This window comes from Leucopleurus acutus (assembly GCF_964270905.1).
Source record: "Leucopleurus acutus genome assembly, chromosome: X".
In the NCBI taxonomy this organism is placed as follows: domain Eukaryota; kingdom Metazoa; phylum Chordata; class Mammalia; order Artiodactyla; family Delphinidae; genus Leucopleurus; species Leucopleurus acutus.
In genome coordinates, this window is record NC_139148.1 from 65468054 (window position 1) to 65488001 (window position 19948).

General features: G+C 38.2%; 2 protein-coding genes across 2 annotated transcripts in view; one reads left to right on the forward strand and one right to left on the reverse strand.

The window, feature by feature from the left end:
* Nucleotides 1-4372, reverse strand: part of MAGT1 (magnesium transporter 1) — a 47776-nt gene extending 43404 nt beyond the window's left edge. The window contains exon 1 of the mRNA XM_082865337.1: nt 4251-4372. Coding sequence (XP_082721463.1) covers nt 4251-4352 — 102 coding nt within the window. The 5' untranslated portion in view covers nt 4353-4372. The remainder of the gene's footprint in view (nt 1-4250) is intronic.
* Nucleotides 4373-9819: 5447 nt separating this feature from the next.
* On the forward strand, nt 9820-14111 carry COX7B (cytochrome c oxidase subunit 7B). The gene is made up of 3 exons (XM_082864035.1): nt 9820-9938; nt 12506-12630; nt 13916-14111. The coding sequence occupies exons 1-3, from the start codon at nt 9899-9901 to the stop codon at nt 13991-13993; spliced, it is 243 nt and encodes an 80-aa protein (XP_082720161.1). The 5' UTR covers nt 9820-9898; the 3' UTR covers nt 13994-14111.
* The last annotated feature ends 5837 nt before the right edge of the window (nt 14112-19948 follow it).

Sequence of the window (19948 nt, forward strand, 5' to 3'; positions counted from 1 at the left end):
ACTGTTACGAGTGTAAGTAATCCGATAAGTAGGGTAGCATTTCATTTAACAACAGACAACTATGAAGAACTTGAGTGATTTTTAATTATATTCATTTAGGAGAGGTGTCTTTTTTTGTTGTTCTTCTCTATTTTTTTAAATAAATTTATTTATTTAATTTATTTATTTTTGGCTGCATTGGGTCTTCATTGCTGCACGCAGGCTTTCTCTAGTTGTGGCAAGCAGGGGCTACTCTCCGTTGCGGTGCTTGGGCTTCTCATTTTGGTGGTTTCTCTTGTTGCGGAGCACGGGCTCTAGGCACACAGGCTCAGTAGTTGCGGCTCTAAGGCTCTAGAGCTCAGGCTCAGTAGTTGTGGTCCACAGGCTTAGTTGCTCCGCGGCATGTGGGATCTTCCCGGACCAGAGCTCAAACCTGTGTCCCCTGCATTGGCAGGCAGATTCTTAACCACTGCGCCTCCAGGGAAGCCCTCTATTTTTTTTTAATTGAAGTGTAGTTGATTTACAAAGTTGTGCTAATTACTGCTGTACAGCAAAGTGACTCAGTTATACAGGAGAGGTGTCTTTTAAAACATAATACTTAGATTATAAGATCATACATTATCCTACCATTTAAAGTCAAATCTACTATGGTGGATAGACCTGGGATTTTTTAAAAATAATGTTTTCAAAAATTGTAAGCATTTTGCAACAGAACGTCTATATTTTTAAACTGTCTCTAAGTAGTATCACAGTAATCTCATTATTTAAAAGTCCAAAACATGCTCAGTTACAGGGGAAAGGTATAAAAACGAAACCAACTTTACCAGCCTATGTTTGTTCCTTGATTACTGATGAGAAAATCCAATTTTAGATTGTGAAACCTAAACAAACCCTCAAGTGAAAGAACAGATTGCTGACTTTATATGTACACAGTTAATTAATTAATTAATTAGATGTTTATTGACAGATACTGCTAGGTGTGAAAAGAATTAATTTAAAAATGTCTGTATTCATAACCAATATTTTATAATAACTATAAATGGAGTATAATCTTTAAAAATGGTGAATAGCCATGTTGTACACTTGAAACTCATATAATATTGTAAATCAACTATACCTCAGTTAAACAAAAGTGTCTGTATTCAAGATGCTCACAGTCTAATGGGAAAGACTGGTATATAAACAATGACAATACAATGTGCTGAATTCATCTCAATTCACCTAGGGGAACCAGGAAAAGCTTAGTTGAGAAGGAAGGTAATGTTTGAGCTAAGAGTTGAAGAGTAGGAACCCTCAGGTGAATGAGGGAGTGGGGTGAGGGAGAAGAAGGGAGATACTCCAGCAAGTATAGATACTTGCAAGAGAGTATAGAAAGATCAAGGCAGGAATTCCCTGGCAGTCCAGTGGTTAGGACTCGGCACTCTCACTGCCGGGGCAAGGGTTCAATCCCTGGTGGGAGAACTAAGATCCCGCAAGCCATGCGGCCAGTAGAGGGCAGAGCTTGAATTGAGATGAGCCTGGAAAAAGCAGACCAGGGACAGACCACAGGAGTCCTTTTATACTTTGCAAAATAGGTTATTTTAACCTTTCGGTTGTCAGTTTTTTACCTTAGCATCTCTGGCAACACTATGAAGGATGAGTTCAAGGATGACCAGTTAGGCAGTTATGGCAAGAGATTTGCAAGAGCGATAAGGGTCTTGAACAGTGGCATGATGGGAAGGGAGTTAGAATCTGATTCCTTAAAAACATTTTTTTATTGAGATAAAATGCACGTAACATAAAATCCACCGTGTTAACAATTTTAAAGTACATAAAACATTATTAATCATTAGAGAAATACAAATCAAAACTACAATGAGATATCATCTCACACTGGTCAGAATGGCCATCATCAAAAAATTTACAAACAATAATTGCAAGAGAGGGTGTGGAGAAAAGGGAACCCTCTTGCACTGTTGGTGGGAATGTAAATTGATACAGCCACTATGGAAAACAGTATGGAGGTTCCTTAAAAAACTACAAATAGAACTACCATATGACCCAGCAATCCCACTACTGAGCATATACCCTGAGAAAACCATAATTCAAAAAGACTCATGTACCACAATGTTCACTGCAGCACTATTTACAATAGCCAGGACATGGAAGCAACCTAAGTGTCCATCAACAGATGAATGGATAAAGAAGATGTGGCACATATATACAATGGAATATTACTCAGCCATAAAAAAGAAACAAAATTGAGTTATCTGTACTGAGGTGGATGGACCTAGAGTCTGTCATACAGAGTGAAGTAAGTCAGAAAGAGAAAAACAAATACCGTATGCTAACACATATATATGGAATCTAAAAAAACCAAAAAGGTCATGAAGAACCTAGGGGCAAGATGGGAACAAAGACACAGACCTCCTAGAGAATGGACTTGAGGACACGGGGAGGGGGAAGGGTAAGCTGGGACAAAGTGAGAGAGTGGCATGGACATATATACACTACCAAACGTAAAATAGATAGCTAGTGGGAAACAGCCACATAGCACAGGGAGATCAGCTCGGTGCTTTGTGACCACCTAGAGGGGTGGGATAGGGAGGGTGGGAGGGAGGGAGATGCAAGAGGGAAGAGATATGGGGACATATGTATAACTGATTCACTTTGGTATAAAGCAGAAACTAACACACCACTGTAAAGCAATTATACTCCAATAAAGATGCTTAAAAAATAAAAAATCAAGTACATAATTCATTGCTAATTCCTTTTGAAAGTAATCTATCCCCTGCTAGGCTCTTCTGCTTCTAGTTTAGTGAGAGGTTAAATGAATAAATAATTTAACTGGTAGAAATACTAGTTTTTAACATTTTTCACTGTTTTATTAAAAAATGGTGGTTGTAGAAATTTAGACAATACCAACATATAAGGTAAAAAGTTACAGTGTTCCCCTAATGAACAATCCCAACTACCCAGAGATATCCACTGTTGTATATCCTTACAAAGGTTTCTCTCTCTATATATATATACACTTTTATATATATATATATATATATATATATATATATATAAACATAAAAGGCCTCTAGAATATAAAACTATGTATTGCTTTACATCTTGTTTTCCACGTAAAAATGGCTTGGAACCCTCCTAAAAAAGCACATAGATTTCTAGTTCCAGTGTATGAGCCTGCTCATTTCACCATTACTTTGAAATTGTATATTTTTAATTTTACTTTTTGCCAATCTATTAATTAACTCGTTTTAATATGCTAGCTTATTTTTTTCTTATGGAATAGTACACATATTCAAAAACAGAGAAGGTAGGTTCTCTTAAATTCAGCTCAAGTTGACAAGCATCGGAGATGTTTAAATGGCATTTTAAAAGTGCCTGTACAGGTATCGTGTACTAGAAGGAGGCACAGAATGTACAGGAAATAGCATAAGACGGACTGACCTAGGATTTCAGTCCTTGTTCTGCAACAGTTAACTGTGTAAGTTTAGGACTTGGGTTTCCTTATTTATAAAATTAGAGAGCATAAAGAATTGCTAGTAATCTGTAAAGCTCTAAGAGCATACGGCTCTACACATGTTTCAAAACAACAATGTTAAAATTCCTCAGCTTGGATTGCTTAATGGTGAGTAAAGAATACTGTATCTCCTCCACTTGCCAAAGTCAGTAAATTCCACGAGGAGGAATCTTAGTTTTGTTCACTTATATACACTAAGCTTCTCACAACAGCGCCTGGCGCGCTTGATATTTGGTAAACCATTGAAAATGGTTTAAGAGCTTCACTCCGGTAACTTGCTTTGAATCAATTATTTGGACAATGAAATAAAGTTGGCATAGCTCCGCTCTTCTGTTTACTCCTCTCATTCCTGAAGTGAAAATGCTACAAAATATATAGTTCTCACACGTCTAAAAGGGAGTTACATCTACTGACAGAAGAAAGACTCAGATATTCTACCCCTTGGACCTAAAGTCGAACTTCCCGCCACCACCTGATGGGGCCCATACTCAAAGAAGTGTCAAAACTCGTAGCTATGTACATCCACAGGCCTATAGAAGCCAACTTGTCACCTACCCCACCCCACTCTCAGACTCTACAGTCCCAGAAGACAAGGTATTACAGTTTCTTCTCTCGCGAACCCCACAATTCCAAAAACGGCGGAATTGGAGCCGCCAAAGGTACAGAATCGGCGGGGGAAAGGGATCGGGAAGGACAAAACAGACCCTCTCAAGCCCCACTCGTTGGGAGAAGCCCGTGTTGCTGGAAACAGCGTCCTCACCTCCTTCTTTCTCTGGGCAGAGGCTGAGGGAACCCCGTAAACGAGCAGCAGTGCCACCGCTACGGTCGCAGAGACGCACCAAAGCCACCAACGCGCTGCCATGTTCGCTTCTCTCCTTCCTAGAAGGGAAACTTTCCTGGGGCTGGGTCTGAGGGTTGGGCGTGAGAACAGGCAAACCAGCCCCCTCGCGCCTCCTCATTGGTCCAGCTCAACCCTGCCCGTAGTCCCCTCACATTACGTAAGGGCGCTGTACAGCCAGACGCCCGCTAAAAGACGTTTCACTTCTAATTGGTCTCTGTTAGCCAATAGAAAAATGACAATCTGGAGGTTTCACATTGGTCCGCTAAGGATGAGGGACCGCCCCTTTCATTAAACGTAAAGATGGCGGGCTTAGCGGTTCTTCAAATACGCGTGCGCAGTTGTGAAGCATTGCGGCTTTTCAGCGTCCAAGCTGGCTTAGGGTTGTTGCGACAGAAACTTTTTCCCGGAGACTCTTTAGAACTCTTTGAACACCTCTTTCGTGTAATATTCTAGAAAAATTGGACCTAGCCACGTGATTGATAGGAGCTATCCAAGTCCCTTATTTGGCCTCCAAAGTATTTCAAATAAAAAAATAAAAAGAAAGTTGGGGCTTCCCTGGTGGCAGTGGTTAAGAATCCGCCTGCCAATGAAGAGAACACGGGTTCGAGCCCTGGGCGGGGAAGATCCCACATGCCGTGGAGCAACTAAGCCCGTGTGCCACAACTACTGAGCCTGAGCTCTTGAGCCCGCGAGCCACAAATACTGAAGCCTGCGCACTTAGAGCCCGTGCCCTGCAACAAGAGAAGCCAGGACAATGAGAAGCCTGCGCACTGCAGCGAAGAGTAGCCCAGGCTCACCGCAACTAGCGAAAGCCCGCACACAGCAAGGAAGACCCAACACAGCCAAAAAATAGGTAAAAGCAGGAAAGCAAAAACAGTGTTACTGAGGGATATTTTAAAAAGTGAATGAACAAGAGCTTGTTGAATACCTTGTGTGTCCCAGGAACTGTGCCACATGTGCTGAACACAACAGACATCAAAAGTTATATTCTAAAGTGTTTATTCATGGCAAACCTTTAGGTTTATTAGGTAGGCACCAACAAGTACTTAAATTTCTGTTATAGACAGCAAATTTTTTTTTTTACTTGCCGTTCTTTTGTTTGAGGGATGGACGCAGCACTAAGGTTGTAAGAAAGCACTTCTGTCTTTTTAAAGTTTTTGTGTCATAATCGGTTTTCTTAAATATCCAGTTCCCTTATCTAAAAAATAATAAAAATCCTACATAGCAGAACTTTCCACTTATTTGGCCCAGTTCTGTTTACCATTGTGGGTTGTAAAACTGGGATAATAGAGAAGAATAATATACTCAAGAGGAAAAACACCAACAAAACCAATTGTATGTAATTTGGATTTATTTTGATGCTGTGGAATATCATATGACCATTCTTTTAGGCCCTGCTGAGAAACACACGGAGAGGAAAATAATTTCATTAAGTTGGAGAGACAAAGAGATGGGTATGGAAGGGAAAATAGTTGCTTCTGAAGAGATGTGATCTAGAGATATGTAAAAAATTAAAACGTTTACAGACACTCGTAGTAAGAAATTTTTTAAAAAAGGACACTGAGACATGCCATATGATTCCATTTATATGACATTCTAGAAAGGTAGAGAACAGATCAGTGACTATCAGGGGCTGGAGGTGGGGAGAGGGACTGACTACAAAGGGGCCACACAAGGAGATTTTTTGTGAGGATACAGCCTTTCTCTCGTTAATTATTGGGGTGGTTACACACTGTTTGCATTTGTCAAAACTCAGAAGACTACACTAAAAAAGAGTGAATTTTACTGCATGTAAATTTAACAAATAAAAAATTAAGGTAAGTTTTTTAAGTACACAAAAATCTCACCTATCATTTTGGCAAAAATTCAATACATGATGTCATTGAGTCTGTGGGGAAACAGGCACCCTCATACATTGCTGGTGGGAATGAAAAATGGAGGATAACTTAATATCTAATGCATTTATCCTTTGATTCAGCAATCCCACTTCTAGGAATCTACTCCAACAATAAGAAAATATATGCTCACAAATTTGTTCATTTCAGCACTATTTGTAATTAAAATATTCTCAAAACCACCTAAATGTTCAAATATAGGAGAATGATTGAATATACTATGGTACATAAATACCATGGAGTATTTCACAGCTGTAAAGAAAAGGAATGAGGAAGAGCTCTGTAAATGATATGGATTTTCAAGATCTATTGTTAAAGTGAAAAAAACAAGTGCAAAAGTACATACATATTATGCTACATTTGTGTAAAATAGAAGAGGAAATAAGAAAATACATATGTTTGCCCATTTTGCAAAAGGAAACACAGAAAGCTTAAATCAGAAACTAATGAAATTGGTTACCTACAGAAGGTGGAGAAAATGGAGTAGAAAAGTTATGAGGGAATGACACTTCTCTAAGTACACCAGTTTGTATAGTTTTGACTTTTGAAATAATGTTAATATTTTAAAAATAAAATATAAAAGCAAATCATATGGTTTTGCAAGATGAAAAAAGTTCTGGAGATGGATGGTGGTGATAGTTGTACAACAATGTGAATGTACTTAATACCACTGAACTATACACTTTAAAATGGTTAAAATGCTAAATTTTATGTTATGTATATTTTACCACAATTTAAAAAATAAGTTAAACATTTAAAAATCACATCAGTAAGAATGGGTTAAAAAACTGAAATTGAATACAAACAGAAAAAAGGGAGCACAGCTCTATTTCAAATGAAAAAAAACCACACTAAAAAAAAATAACTAATCTGAAAAATTTATGAACACAGTACCTTGATGACATACCATTAGTCTAAAGAAAAAAAACACAACTACAAGCAAATCTTAAACTCTACTAGGTAGATTTCTTTTTCATAGTGATATGAGCAAAGCAATTCTGAAAATATATTGTGTATAATGTAATATGTAAAAACACTGATGTTGAGAGCCAGGATTCTCACTGTGTAAGAAGGGAGATACAAATATGAAATGAGGGAAAGTAAAAAAGAACTTTTGGGGGTTGGACTGGAATTGGAAGTATTTGTATAAATTTATCATTCATGATATATATTCCTAGCTCTATTCACAGGAAGGACTAGAAGCAATGACACTCCAATATCAATGAGCAAACCTAGTGCCAAATCTAGGTTGCTAAATGCCATCCCTGAAATAAATTGGGGCTCCTTAGGGAAATGGTTGATTCCAGTGCTGGGGCAGGGAAAGTACAAGATGAGCCTTGTGTCAGAAAATAAAGATGTGCTCAAAAAAAATGATGGCGACGTCAAAAAAAGACATATAAGCCAGCTTGAAGGGAATCCTACTGACCATATCTGAGACTATTGAGCATTAAAATAAATCATGATAGCAATGGATTATAACCTATGGAATCCATGGATCCACACTGATAGTGAACAAATAAATAGGGGAGAAGATCAAACTCCTCTTTATAGTAGAACACTCAGTATTAAATATGGAAGGAATGATAGAGTTAGAAAATCACCATTTTGCAACTTTCATACTAATAATTCTTTTAGGCAAAAATCATCAATGGATACAAAAACTAGTGGGTGGAAGTTTGATAAAGAACAGGATATATACATAGTCTGAATGTATTCCTCACGTTACTTATTAATGACAAAGGGAAAAACAGTAACTTTATACTATAGGAACTTGGAGGTCACCCTTTTGATCAAATGATTAAAGTTGGCATTATCAATAATGGGACAAGCTAATATTATAGGCTTCCTGATAAGATGCCCTAAGAAGACATATCTGTCATGTAGTATTCCTGTCAGAAGTGCATTAACTGAATCTAATTAGGAGAAAATGTCAAGCACACAAAATTTGAGGGAACTTTTACAAAATAACTGGCCTGTACTCTTCAAATATATTACGGAGCACAGACCTGTGGAGTCAGAAGGTCCGTTACCAGTTGTCACTTACAATTGCCTAATCTTGATTCTGCACCTCACTTCCTTCATATGTAAGCTTGAGAGTATAAAGTTTACCTTAGTAAGAAAAAAATTAGTGCCGTGAAAGACAAAGAAAGGCCGAGGAACTGTTTGATTTTCTAGGAGACTAAAGACATAACTTACATGTAATGAGGTGGCTGGACCTAGAGTCTGTCATACAGAGTGAAGTAAGTCTGAAAGAGAAAAACAAATACCTTATGCTAACACATATATATGGAATCTAAAAAAACAAAAAGGTTCTGAAGAACCTAGGGGCAGGACAGGAATAAAGACGCAGACGTAGAGAATGCACTTGAGGACACAGGGAGGAGAAAGGGTAAGCTGGGTCGAAGTGAGAGAGTGGCATGGACATATATACACTACCAAATGTAAAACCGATAGCTAGTGGGAAGCAGCTGCATAGCACAGGGAGATCAGCTCGGTGGTTTGTGAGCACCTAGAGGGGTGGGATAGAGAGGGTGGGAGGGAGACGCAAGAGGGAGGAGACATGAGGATGTGTGTATATGTATAGCTGATTCACTTTGTTATAAAGCAGAAGCTAACACACCATTGTGGAGCAATTATACTCCAATAAAGATGTTTAAAAAAAAGACAATTAAATTCAATACAGGGAACTGGATTGAATTCTGGATAGAGATATTGGGGTAATTGGTGAAATTGGAATATGAGCTGTACTGTCTCAATATTAAAATTTCTGAATTTAATAACTGTACTGTGGTTATGTAAGAGAATAGCTTACTCTTAGGAAATGAACCCTGAAGTATTAACAGGTAAAAACACATGACGTATGCAAGTTATTCTCAAATGGTTCAGAAAAAAAGAGATGCATTTATATATACATCTTTTATGTACATGTATTTAATCACACACACAAAGAAAACATGTGGCAAAATATTACCAAGTGGTGTACCTTGGTAATGGGTGTACAGGAAGTCTCCCTCCCCCAATATTTTATTATGAAAATATCCAAATATACAAAGTGAAAGAATTGTACTCTGAACACACACCGCCAAGATTCTACAATCAACAATTTGTTAAATTTGCTTTATCACATATTTATCTACATATTAATAATTCTTTTTACTGTTCTTGCAAGTTTCCTCATAACTTGAAATCATTTCAAAATTAAAAGTTAAACGAATTAGTAGGTAGTAATAGGAAAAAAATTAAAGAAATGAAGGAAGTTTGGAGGGAACAGAAAGTACTGCTAGTGGGGAGCGAGATACAAGCTCAGTCCTCTAAAACACTATCTTGAAGCTGGTGCCTTTGATGTCTCAGTCTGAGATCAATGTCTCAGCTCTCCTCTATAGATCCCTAAACCTGGCTTTGAGGCCAGGGATTCTCTCATTGTTACGTAAATATCTTGGTATGTCATTTACAAAGTGTAAAACTTCGTTTCCCACAAGGCGTTTATCCTTCCGTGCTGTAAAGAGGACAAATTCTATAGGTTTTTTACAGGTCTCGCGAGATTCATCAAATCTCTTTAACGAGCTCAGCAGGAAGCCATTTTGTTTCTCAGGGCGCTTTGCAAGGGTACTAGAGGTGAAATTGCAAGAAGTCAGCAGCTGCAGTTGCCGCCGTTCTGTCTTCAGCTTCACGATGTTTCCCTTGGCCAAAAACGCACTAAGTCGTCTCGGAGGTGAGCAAAAATTGTGAGCACATCTTTTCCAACTGCCTTTATCCGTTGTCTTCGTGGTCTTTCGTGCCCCTTCCTTCCATGTGCATCTCGACTTTATTATTCTAAATGCTCTGTCTCCTACTTCACCCCAAGTAATTGGGAAAATGTCCTTAGCATTAGCCTAATCGCTCAGCGTTTCTGTTTGGGTTCCCAGCTCTCTTTTGTTACTGGAGTCATAACCCAGCTCTGCTTTTTTTTTTTTTTTCGGTAGCCTACGATTTCAAGGGAGACACCTGGTGAACACTTCTCGTTCCTTAAGTAATTCCGTAAACTTTAGCTTTGGGGACACGTTTACCCGCAAATGGAAGAGCCTCTTCTCCAATTCTTGGTTTCATTGCAGGGAGACAACCTAAATGGTAGCACTGCAGCTTTTATGTTATTTGTGGATTATTAACTAAATAATTGTGGTCATTTTTTTCTTACCTAAAAGTTAGGCAGGTACAGGGAAATTTTGAGACCAGCATTATGTACTGAGAATGCACTAGATTGGAGAGATAAAAGTCATTTCCATACTTGATTTGCACTGAAGGTGACCTTGAGTAACGTGAGCAGTTTTACAATGAAAGTGACCTTAAACAACTACCATTTAGCTTCTTTAGCCATCTTTTTATTTTCTGTTTATGGAGTCATTAGAAGTATTACTAGATTGTGTTCTAAACGCTCAAGCACCTTTGGCAATAACCAAAAAATAGTTGTCTGACCGGTTTTTCATATTCCAAAAGCCACATCTATTATCTCTTTCACTTTGGGCAAATGATTTAACCTCTCTCAACTTCATTTTCCTCCTTTGTAAAATAGAGGCTTAGTAAATAATACCTACCTCATAGAGTTGTTGAGGATTATATGAGATTACCAATGGGTGGTAACTGAACCATTTCTTGTCACAGAGAAGAGGTCCAAAGAAATCCACTTGGGTGACCTGAGTGTTGAGGTCATGAGGTGTTCCAGAATTGCTTGCTTGGTAATCTTATTTTCTTTGCTTTTTGAGCAGGTAGGGCCTTGTACCTCAGGAAAGGGGTTTGGGGGTTGTTATTTTCAATGTGGAATTCACATGCTCACTTTTTAACTGCTCTAGAGCAGATTATATTGGGAAATGTTTGTAAATTTGCTCATCCCAAGTGTGACTAAAGGTGAAAAAAAACTAAGGCACTTAAGCGAAGAAACCATTAAATGGTCAAATAACTATCCTGAAATAACCCATTGTATCACATTATATCAAATAACCCATTGTATCACATAACCCATTATATTCATAAGTGCTAGTGAATGGGCAACATTGCTGTTTCTTTAATACGTTTTTCATTACATACCTTTTGAGGCTCTAAAACAATAAGGACCTGCTACTTAGATTGGAGAGGAAGAAAAAAGCAGCTGGAAATATGCATTTTCCAGTCTTGGCTCTTTCCCAAGCCCCCCAAGTACCTCCAGAGGCAGTTTGAAACTCTTTCTACTAAAATAGCAGTAATAGCAAAGCTTTCATGTTGTCATTCTGCTCAACAGCCTTTACCTCTACCAAAAAAGTGGCCCTCCATGAACTTTTCTAGTTTTACCTCCTGTTACTAATTTATTTACCTTGTCCTTCAAACGTAATTTGTTTTCTAGGACACTGGGTTTTCTGTCTCTGCTTTTTTCAGATTTGCCTTTCCCATGCCTATATAACCAAATCCTACCTGCTATTCAAAGTGCTTAGCTAACATTCTGCTTCCTTGTATTATAGTGGTTTGTGTCTTTGTATCTAATAGCCTGGCTACATAACCAAATCCTACCTGCTATTCAAAGTGCTTAGGTAACATTGTACTTCCTTTTATTATAATGGTTTGTGTCTTTGTATCTAATAGCCTCCCCTAGAGTGGAAGTTACCCAAGAACAGGGTCTGTGTCTTACACATTTCCATATACCCCATTTCTTTTAGCATGGTGCTATATTCATTAGTCACTTTTTTAAAAAGTCAAGATTACTCTAGTTTTTGGAGGTTTTGGGGTAATTTTAAGGTCATAAACATTTAGCGTGCTTTAATGATTTTGAGTTTATTTACCCCTTTATGTTGTAAGTTGTTGAGCACTGCTGAGTAAACTTTAGTGAAATTCAAAGTCATAAATACTCAAATTAATGAAGTAGGAGCTAAGATCAGAGGTTATACAAATACCAATTTGTCATGGATGTTACTGACATCACTTTTTCTTGGTTTTTCCCCTCAACAATTTATTGTGGAAAGTTCCAGACATATCGAAAAGTTGGAAGAATTGTATAATGAATACCCACATACCCACCACATAGATTCTACAACTAACATTTTGCTGTATTTGTTATATCACATATTTATCCATCTGTCAATCTTATTTGTGAAGCATTTCAAAGTATGCTACTTTGCTTTTAGCTGCAATATGTTTTAACATTTTATTATACTGCGTAATACTGTAGAATTAACTTCCTTGGCTTTTGTGAGTGGCAATATCAATTACACATGTTCTCTTTTCCTGATAATTGATAGATATGCTCCCGTATTCTCTTTTCTTTCCCCCTTTAAGTTCGAAGCATTCCGCAAACAATGGCAAGGCAGAGCCACCAGAAGCGGGCACCTGATTTCCATGACAAATATGGTAATGCTGTATTAGCAAGTGGAGCCACTTTCTGTGTTGCTGTATGGGCATATGTAAGTACTGTTGATTGATAACCTGTTTTAGATGTTTTTTATTCCCATTTATCTCATGTATTCAAAATGTTTTCACACAGTATACATTTCTAGTTAGGAGGGGCTTTAGAGATTTTCTAACGTAATTACCCACCTAGTGCAGGAATTTCTTCCTCAACATTGAGCATTCATCCGTCATCTGTTCTTAACATTTCCAATGACAAGTTGCTTAGTGGATCAAAAGGCAGTCTTTTCCATATTGTGTAGCTGGTTGAAAAGATCTTATGTTGAGTTAAAATCTGCCTCCTTCATATTTTACCCATCATTTCATTGCAATACAGAAATTCTGATCACATTTCCATGTATCAGCTGTTAGATATTAGAAGATTCCTATCATGTCTCCTGGATCTTCTCTTTCATATTAAACATTCTTAGTTCTGTTGGTCATTTTTTTGTTATATGATTTCCAGGGTTTTCACCATCTTGGTCACCTTTCTTTGCTTAATCAACCTTTCTTCTATAGAAGAACTGAGTACAGCATTTCTGATGGATGACATATAAAGTGACTTGCTTTTAATATTTTAGTTTTTTACATCTTCATTTACCAATCTACTTACCAGTCACTGTACTTGCTGGTTAAAAATAGGAGTCTTGAAGTTATAATAAATATATAAACTGATTTTAAAAGATATGAAACAACCCTTGCCTTAATAATCAAAGACTTTATTAATAGGCCTTTTTCATTCTTATTTTGATCTTCCTGAAATCAGATATATTATTAAAATAAGTGTGTGTACTTAATTGGAAGAGTAAACAGATGTTGAACAAATGTGTGATCGGGGGCACTTTTGGAAGTGAAGTGCTACTTGAAGAAGGGATATTATAAAAGTTCTCTTTGGCAGTATTTAGGTAGTCGTGGTTGAGTGCAACAGTGTTTTTGAGGATGTAGTATAGAAATGTGATATACAAATTTGAATTAATTAAATGAAATTTAAAATGTAGTTGCTGAGTCACACTAGTTACATCTTAGTTGCTCAATAGCTGTATGTAGCTAGTGGCTAACTGTATTAGACAGTGCAGATATAGAACATTTCCTTCATCTCTGGAAGTTCTACTGAACAGCACTGCTCTAGAGAATTAGGACAGCAATTAGGTTTGGCCTACCTGGAGGGCACTGTATCCCAGGTGACTTTCTGTGTGTTTTTAACCTATAGTGCAGAATACCTTTGCCACTTTAGGAAATACTCTCCAAGGGAGAGTGGGCTCTGGTTTAAACATATAACTGACAGCATTTTAATTCTTACAGACAGCAACACAAATTGGAATAGAATGGAACCTGTCCCCTGTTGGCAGAGTCACCCCAAAGGAATGGAGAGAACAGTGATCATCCCAGCTCGTTTAATACTGAATTGTTTCAAAATCAACTCATAATTGATGCCAAGTAAAAGCATTATGTACCCATTAAAATATGGCGTGATTGAAGAAATAAAGTACATTTGAAAACCTCATTGTAGGTTTGTTTGTTTCTTTTGTAAATGAAACCAAGCTTGATCATTTTTATTTATTTAACCTTTGTGTTAATATTAAAGTCAAAATACTGTACAACTTCTTGAATAGCTTTTCTCTATTAGGTAGTGTGAAAGGAAAGTTTGGCTGTCACCTAGGAGTCAACTTTATAATAGGCTGAAATTACAGTTAATGAATAACTGATAACAGAGTTATTTTAGGGCATCTATGAGTTTAAAATTTGGTGTCCATATCTTGGTTATACCTACTACTTTCAGCCTCTCATATATGTTTGTATTTAGAATTGGCGTTAAGTCCTTTGTACTCCTGCCAAGAGAACTTAGGGTGTCACCAGACCCATAGGAAGAGTGGTCCTATCAAATGAACTCCTAGGATATCTGAAGACTAGCTAGCTCCTTGGCTCCCTTGGTACATTTATCTTAGAGCTCTATTTTTTCTTTTGCCGTACACGAGCCTCTCACTGTTGTGGCCTCTCCCGCTGCGGAGCACAGGCTCTGGACGCGCAGGCTCAGCAGCCATGGCTCACGGGCCTAGCCACTCTGTGGCATGTGGGATCTTCCCGGACCGGGGCACGAACCCGTGTCCCCTGCATCGGCAGGCGGACTCTCAACCACTGCGCCACCAGGGAAGCCCGAGCTCTATATTTTTCAGCATATTTATTTGAGATGTTTATGAGGTTATTAAAGAAAGGATCTGTTTTACTTATCTAACTACTAGTGACCTCTGCTGTTGGCTTTCTGTAACTATACCAGTTTTTGGATTGGTGGATTATCCTGAATTCACTATGACATTGGATTTTATGTGTAAGATATTAACTGAAGAAAACACAGTATCTACACCATGTGCTTCTTTATTTCCTCAGCCAAAGGCTCTGAAGTAAGCCTCAAGTAGTGGCTTTTTAATAGTGCTCAAGCAGAAAATGAAATTTCAGTTGAGTAACCTATCTATATTGGCTAAATTTGAGATTTCTAAAATTCACTTACCTGATACTGTAGGTTATCAGGTAAGTGGCTTTTAGGACTCTCCAAATTTTCCTGATGTAGATAAGGATTTATACTTAACCAAACATTTGAAGAATGTTTACTCAATAGGTGAAATACTAGAATTGCTCTTATGGCAATATGTCCTGTTTTCTCATTAATGTACCAAAGCCAGTAATTTCATGACTTTTTAAAGTAGGAATAAGGATTTGAATGTCATTGCAGCACAGAAGGTTGCAAGATTAGTAACTACATAGTAGTGACACCATTTGGTAAAATTTGAACACTTTATATCATATTTAGAATGTTAAAAGAGGACTAAAGTATTCAAATGCACGTAACCCTCCAACATGATTAAGCAAAATAAACATGTCTTTAAGAAAGTTTCAACCTTCTGTTTTTGTTCCTGAGTTGGCACTGAGAATTTCTAATGACTGGAGGTAATTTTCAGTATGATTTATACCACTTCTGTCAGATAAGTAGTAATTGTCAGCTATTCTGATAGGCAAAAATAAATAGTATGGGGGCTTCCCTGGTGGTGCAGTGGTTGCGAGTCTGCCTGCCGATGCAGGGGACACGGGTTCATGCCCCGGTCCAGGAAGATCCCACATGCCGCAGAGCGGCTAGGCCCGTGAGCCATGGCTGCTGAGCCTGCGCATCCAGAGCCTGTGCTCCGCAGTGGAAGAGGCCACAACAGTGAGAGGCCCGTGTACCGCAAAAAAAAAAAAAAAAAAAAAATAGTATGACTTTTTTTAAAAATAAATTTATTTTTTGGCTGTTTTGGGGTCTTTGTTGCTGCACGTGGGCTTTCTCTTGTTGCGGCGAGCGGGAGCTACACTTCGTTGCAGTGCTCGTTGCTGTGCGCGGGCTTCTCATTGCGGTCACTACACTCTTGTTGCTGAGCACGGGCTCTAGGCGTGAGGGCTTCAGTACTTGTGGCACATGGGCTCAATAGTTGTGGCTTGCAGGCTCTAGAGCACAGGCTCAGTAGCTGTGGCGCACAGGCTTAGTTGCTCCGCGTCATGTGGGATCTTCCCAGACCAGGGCTCAAACCTGTGTCCCCTGCATTGGCAGGCAGATTCGTAACCACTGCTCCACCAGGGAAGTCCTAGTATGACATTTTAAAATGTCTATTTGTCAGCATACGTGTTGCCTTGTGTGATAAAATCGTGGTGGTAGTCAGCATCTTTGAAAATACTTACAAAACTTAGTTTTATGATTAATCTTGTCCTGATGAGTAGTTATAAAACTACCACGGCCACTACCAGAAATGAAGCTGTGGTTTAAGTCGAAGTTATTTTGTGTCATCACAATATTCTGACCTTGCAGCTTGCTTAGTGTACTCAAAGTTTTCATCCTGTGTGAAGGTTGTCAAATTAGTCTCCCTGTAAAAATCTGTATGTTTGAAGAATTTAGATAAGTGACTTAATTTGGAAGCATTGCCAATCCTTCAAATGTTATTTATTGGGGGAGTTATGAAGTATTTTTTAAAAAGGGTGAATGTTGTAACTGCCATTCTTAATTTGACTCAAGCTATTTTAGTGCATGTGTTCTGTTCTTTTAAATTCATTAAACTTACTTAGAACTAGGTATCGTGGTAGTTGTAGAGGCACAGATGTTGTGTTCTCACCCTCCTGACTATCAACTTTATTGGTGATATTAATAAGCATTTTATAAGCATTTGGGGGGTACCTACTATCTGCTCAATGCCAGGAAACCTGATATACTTCTTGAAGACATTCCCTTCTATTTGAAAGCTCAGTTTAATATAGTAGTAATTTAAAAAGTGTTGGTATGCTCTTGCATTGATATGGGAGATTAGGGATGATTCATTTAGAGATACGAAGTGGTTTATTTTTATTTATTTATTTTTTGCGGTACGCGGGCCTTTCACTGTTGTGGCCTCTCCCGTTGCGGAGCATAGGCTTCGGACGCGCAGGCTCAGCGGCCATGGCTCATGGGCCCAGCCGCTCCGCGGCATGTGGGATCCTCCCGGACCGGGGCACGAACCCGTGTCCCCTGCATCGGCAGGTGGACTCTCAACCACTGCGCCACCAGGGAAGCCCGGTTTATTTTTTTTTAATTATCCAGGTTCTATTTTTTTCTAAATAAATATTTATTTATTTATTTGGTTGCACCAGGTCTTAGTTGTCTTAGTTGTGGCAGGCGGGCTCCTTAGTTGTGGCTCACAGGCTCCTTAGTTGAGGATCGCCAACTCCTTAGTTATGGCTTGCTTGCTCCTTAGTTGTGGCCGGTGGGCTCCTTAGTTGCAGCACACAGGCTCCTTAATTGTGGCATGCGAACTCTTAGTTGCAGCATGCATGTGGGATCTAGTTCCCTGACCAGGGACTGAACCCAGGCCCGCTGCATTGGAAGCTCAGTCTTATCCACTCCACCACCAGGGAGGTCCCTGAAGTGTTTTCTTTTCTTTTTTTTTTTTTACATCTTTATTGGAGTATAATTGCTTTACATTGTTGTGTTAGTTTCTGCTGTACAGCAAAGTGAATCAGTTATATGTATACATATATCCCCATATCCCTTCCCTCTTGCATCTCCCTCCCACCCTCCCTATCCCACCGAGCTGATCTCCTGTGTGATGTGGCTGCTTCCCACTAGCTATCTATTTTACATTTGGTAGTGTATATATATCAATGCCACTCTCTCACCCTGAAGTGTTTTAAAGTCAGGGAAAGGCCCAGTGATTAAGAATGTAGAGGATGTTGCCACTCATAATGATAAACTTTACCTAAAAACTAGAGAGCCTAGTAGATTTGATATTCTTCTGATAAAGCTTTATTTCTGGTTTCTGCCTTTCAGTGAATTTCTTTGAAAGTTTAACACAGTGTTAATGTTGAAGTTAGAAAACAACTTGCTAATAATTGGAAGCCCACTTAAAACCCATCTTAATTTCATGTGATGTGAGTTAAGATTTTTAAATTTGGGGCTGAATTTATATCTTAATAGTTAAGGCTATGCACATTGATTGACAACTACAATTGAATGTCCAGGAAGGTAAGGAGTCCTGAAGTGAATTTTTATGTGGATGGGTGTAAAGCGGCAAAGAATAATTCTTTCTGAAATACTTAATTGTAGGCCTAAAATTTAAATCTATGGGCAGTGTTGCCTGTCAAGGCTTATTAGGGATTTCAAACAGGTAGGATGAAAATTATTAAACATATAAATATGCATACTGTGTGCCACTTTTCCAAGTCTTTTACAGTTTTACAATAATATTTGCACTTTGCTGACTGAGTTCTGCAACGTTATTTGACTTGATACTCTATGGTAACTGGGTTGAAATGGTTCCAGTTGAAAATATAAATAATCCTATGATTATTTTCCCCCTACATCTTACGACAGATATTTAATGAAAGGAAGTGTGAAAAGACCACATCTTACTTCAAAATTAGTGAGATGGAGCCCCTCCCTCTTACTGTTAATGTTTACAGTTTTAAAAATTCTAGGATTTTGCTGCTTTTTAAAATGACAAATTGGAAAAGGAATAAAAAATACACGTTTTTCTGAAATGCTTTCTGTACTGCTTATTTATTGCATTGTATTGCTACATTTTAGGCATCTCAATTCTGTCTAAACTCAGGATGATAGATACTTTAATATTCTTTGCATCCTTGGAATCCTGTAAGTTTTTAAGATCATGGACAAATGAATAAATAAATGGGGAAGTGTTTGAGAGCTTTAAATGGCGATGTGAAGGTAGTGTGAGGTGAGATCCCTGCCCCAACTCAAATACACTCACACATAAAGATTATGAATTTAAAAACATGAATTAAAAAAAATTTGAGATCATTATTTTGGGGGGATAGCTTTCCATTTATTTGTATCTTCAATTTCTTTCATCAGTCTTGTAGTTTTCAGTGTACAAGGTCTTTCACCTCCTTAGTTAAGTTTATTCCTAAGTGTTTTATTTTTAAAAAATTTATTTTTATATTTTATTTTTTCATACAGCAGGTTCTTATTAATTATCTATTTTATCCATATTAGTGTATATATGTCAATCCCAATCTCCCAATTCATCCCACCACCGCCCCCACCACCACTTTCCCCCCTTGGTGCCCATACGTTTGTTCTCTACATCTGTGTCTCTATTTCTGCCCTGCAAACCAGTTCATCTGTACAATTTTTCTAGGTCTAAGTGCTTTATTTTTTTATGCTATTGATTTTGTATCCTGCAACTGTACTGAATTAGGGTGCCAAAAATACACAATGGGGAATGGATAGTCTCTTTAACAAATGATGTTGGAAAACTAGGTAGCCACATACAAAAGAATGAAATTGGGCCTTTATCTTACAGCACACACAAAAATCAACTCAAAATGGATTAAAGACTTAAATATAAGACTTGAAACTATAAAACTCCTAGAAGAAAACATAGGGGAAAAACTTCATGACATTGGTCTTGACAATGATTTCATGGATATGACACCAAAAGCATAGGTAACAAAAGCAAAAATAAACAAGTGGGACTACATCAAACTAAAAGGTTTCCACACACCAAAGGAAACAACAGAGTGAAAAGGCAATCTAAGGAATAGGAGAAAATATTTGCAAACTATGTATCTGATAAGGGGTTATGCTCCCAAAAATATAAAGAATTCCCACAACTCCACAGTAAAAGTAATAACTCAATTTAAAAATGGGCTAAGGGGGCTTCCCTGGTGGCACAGTGGTTAGGAATCCGCCTGCCAATGTAGGGGACACGGGTTCGAGCCCTTGTCCGGGGAGATCCCACATGCAGCGGAGCAACTAAGCCCATGTGCCACAACTATTGAGCCCGCATGCCTAGAGCCTGTGCTCCGCAACAAGAGAAGCCA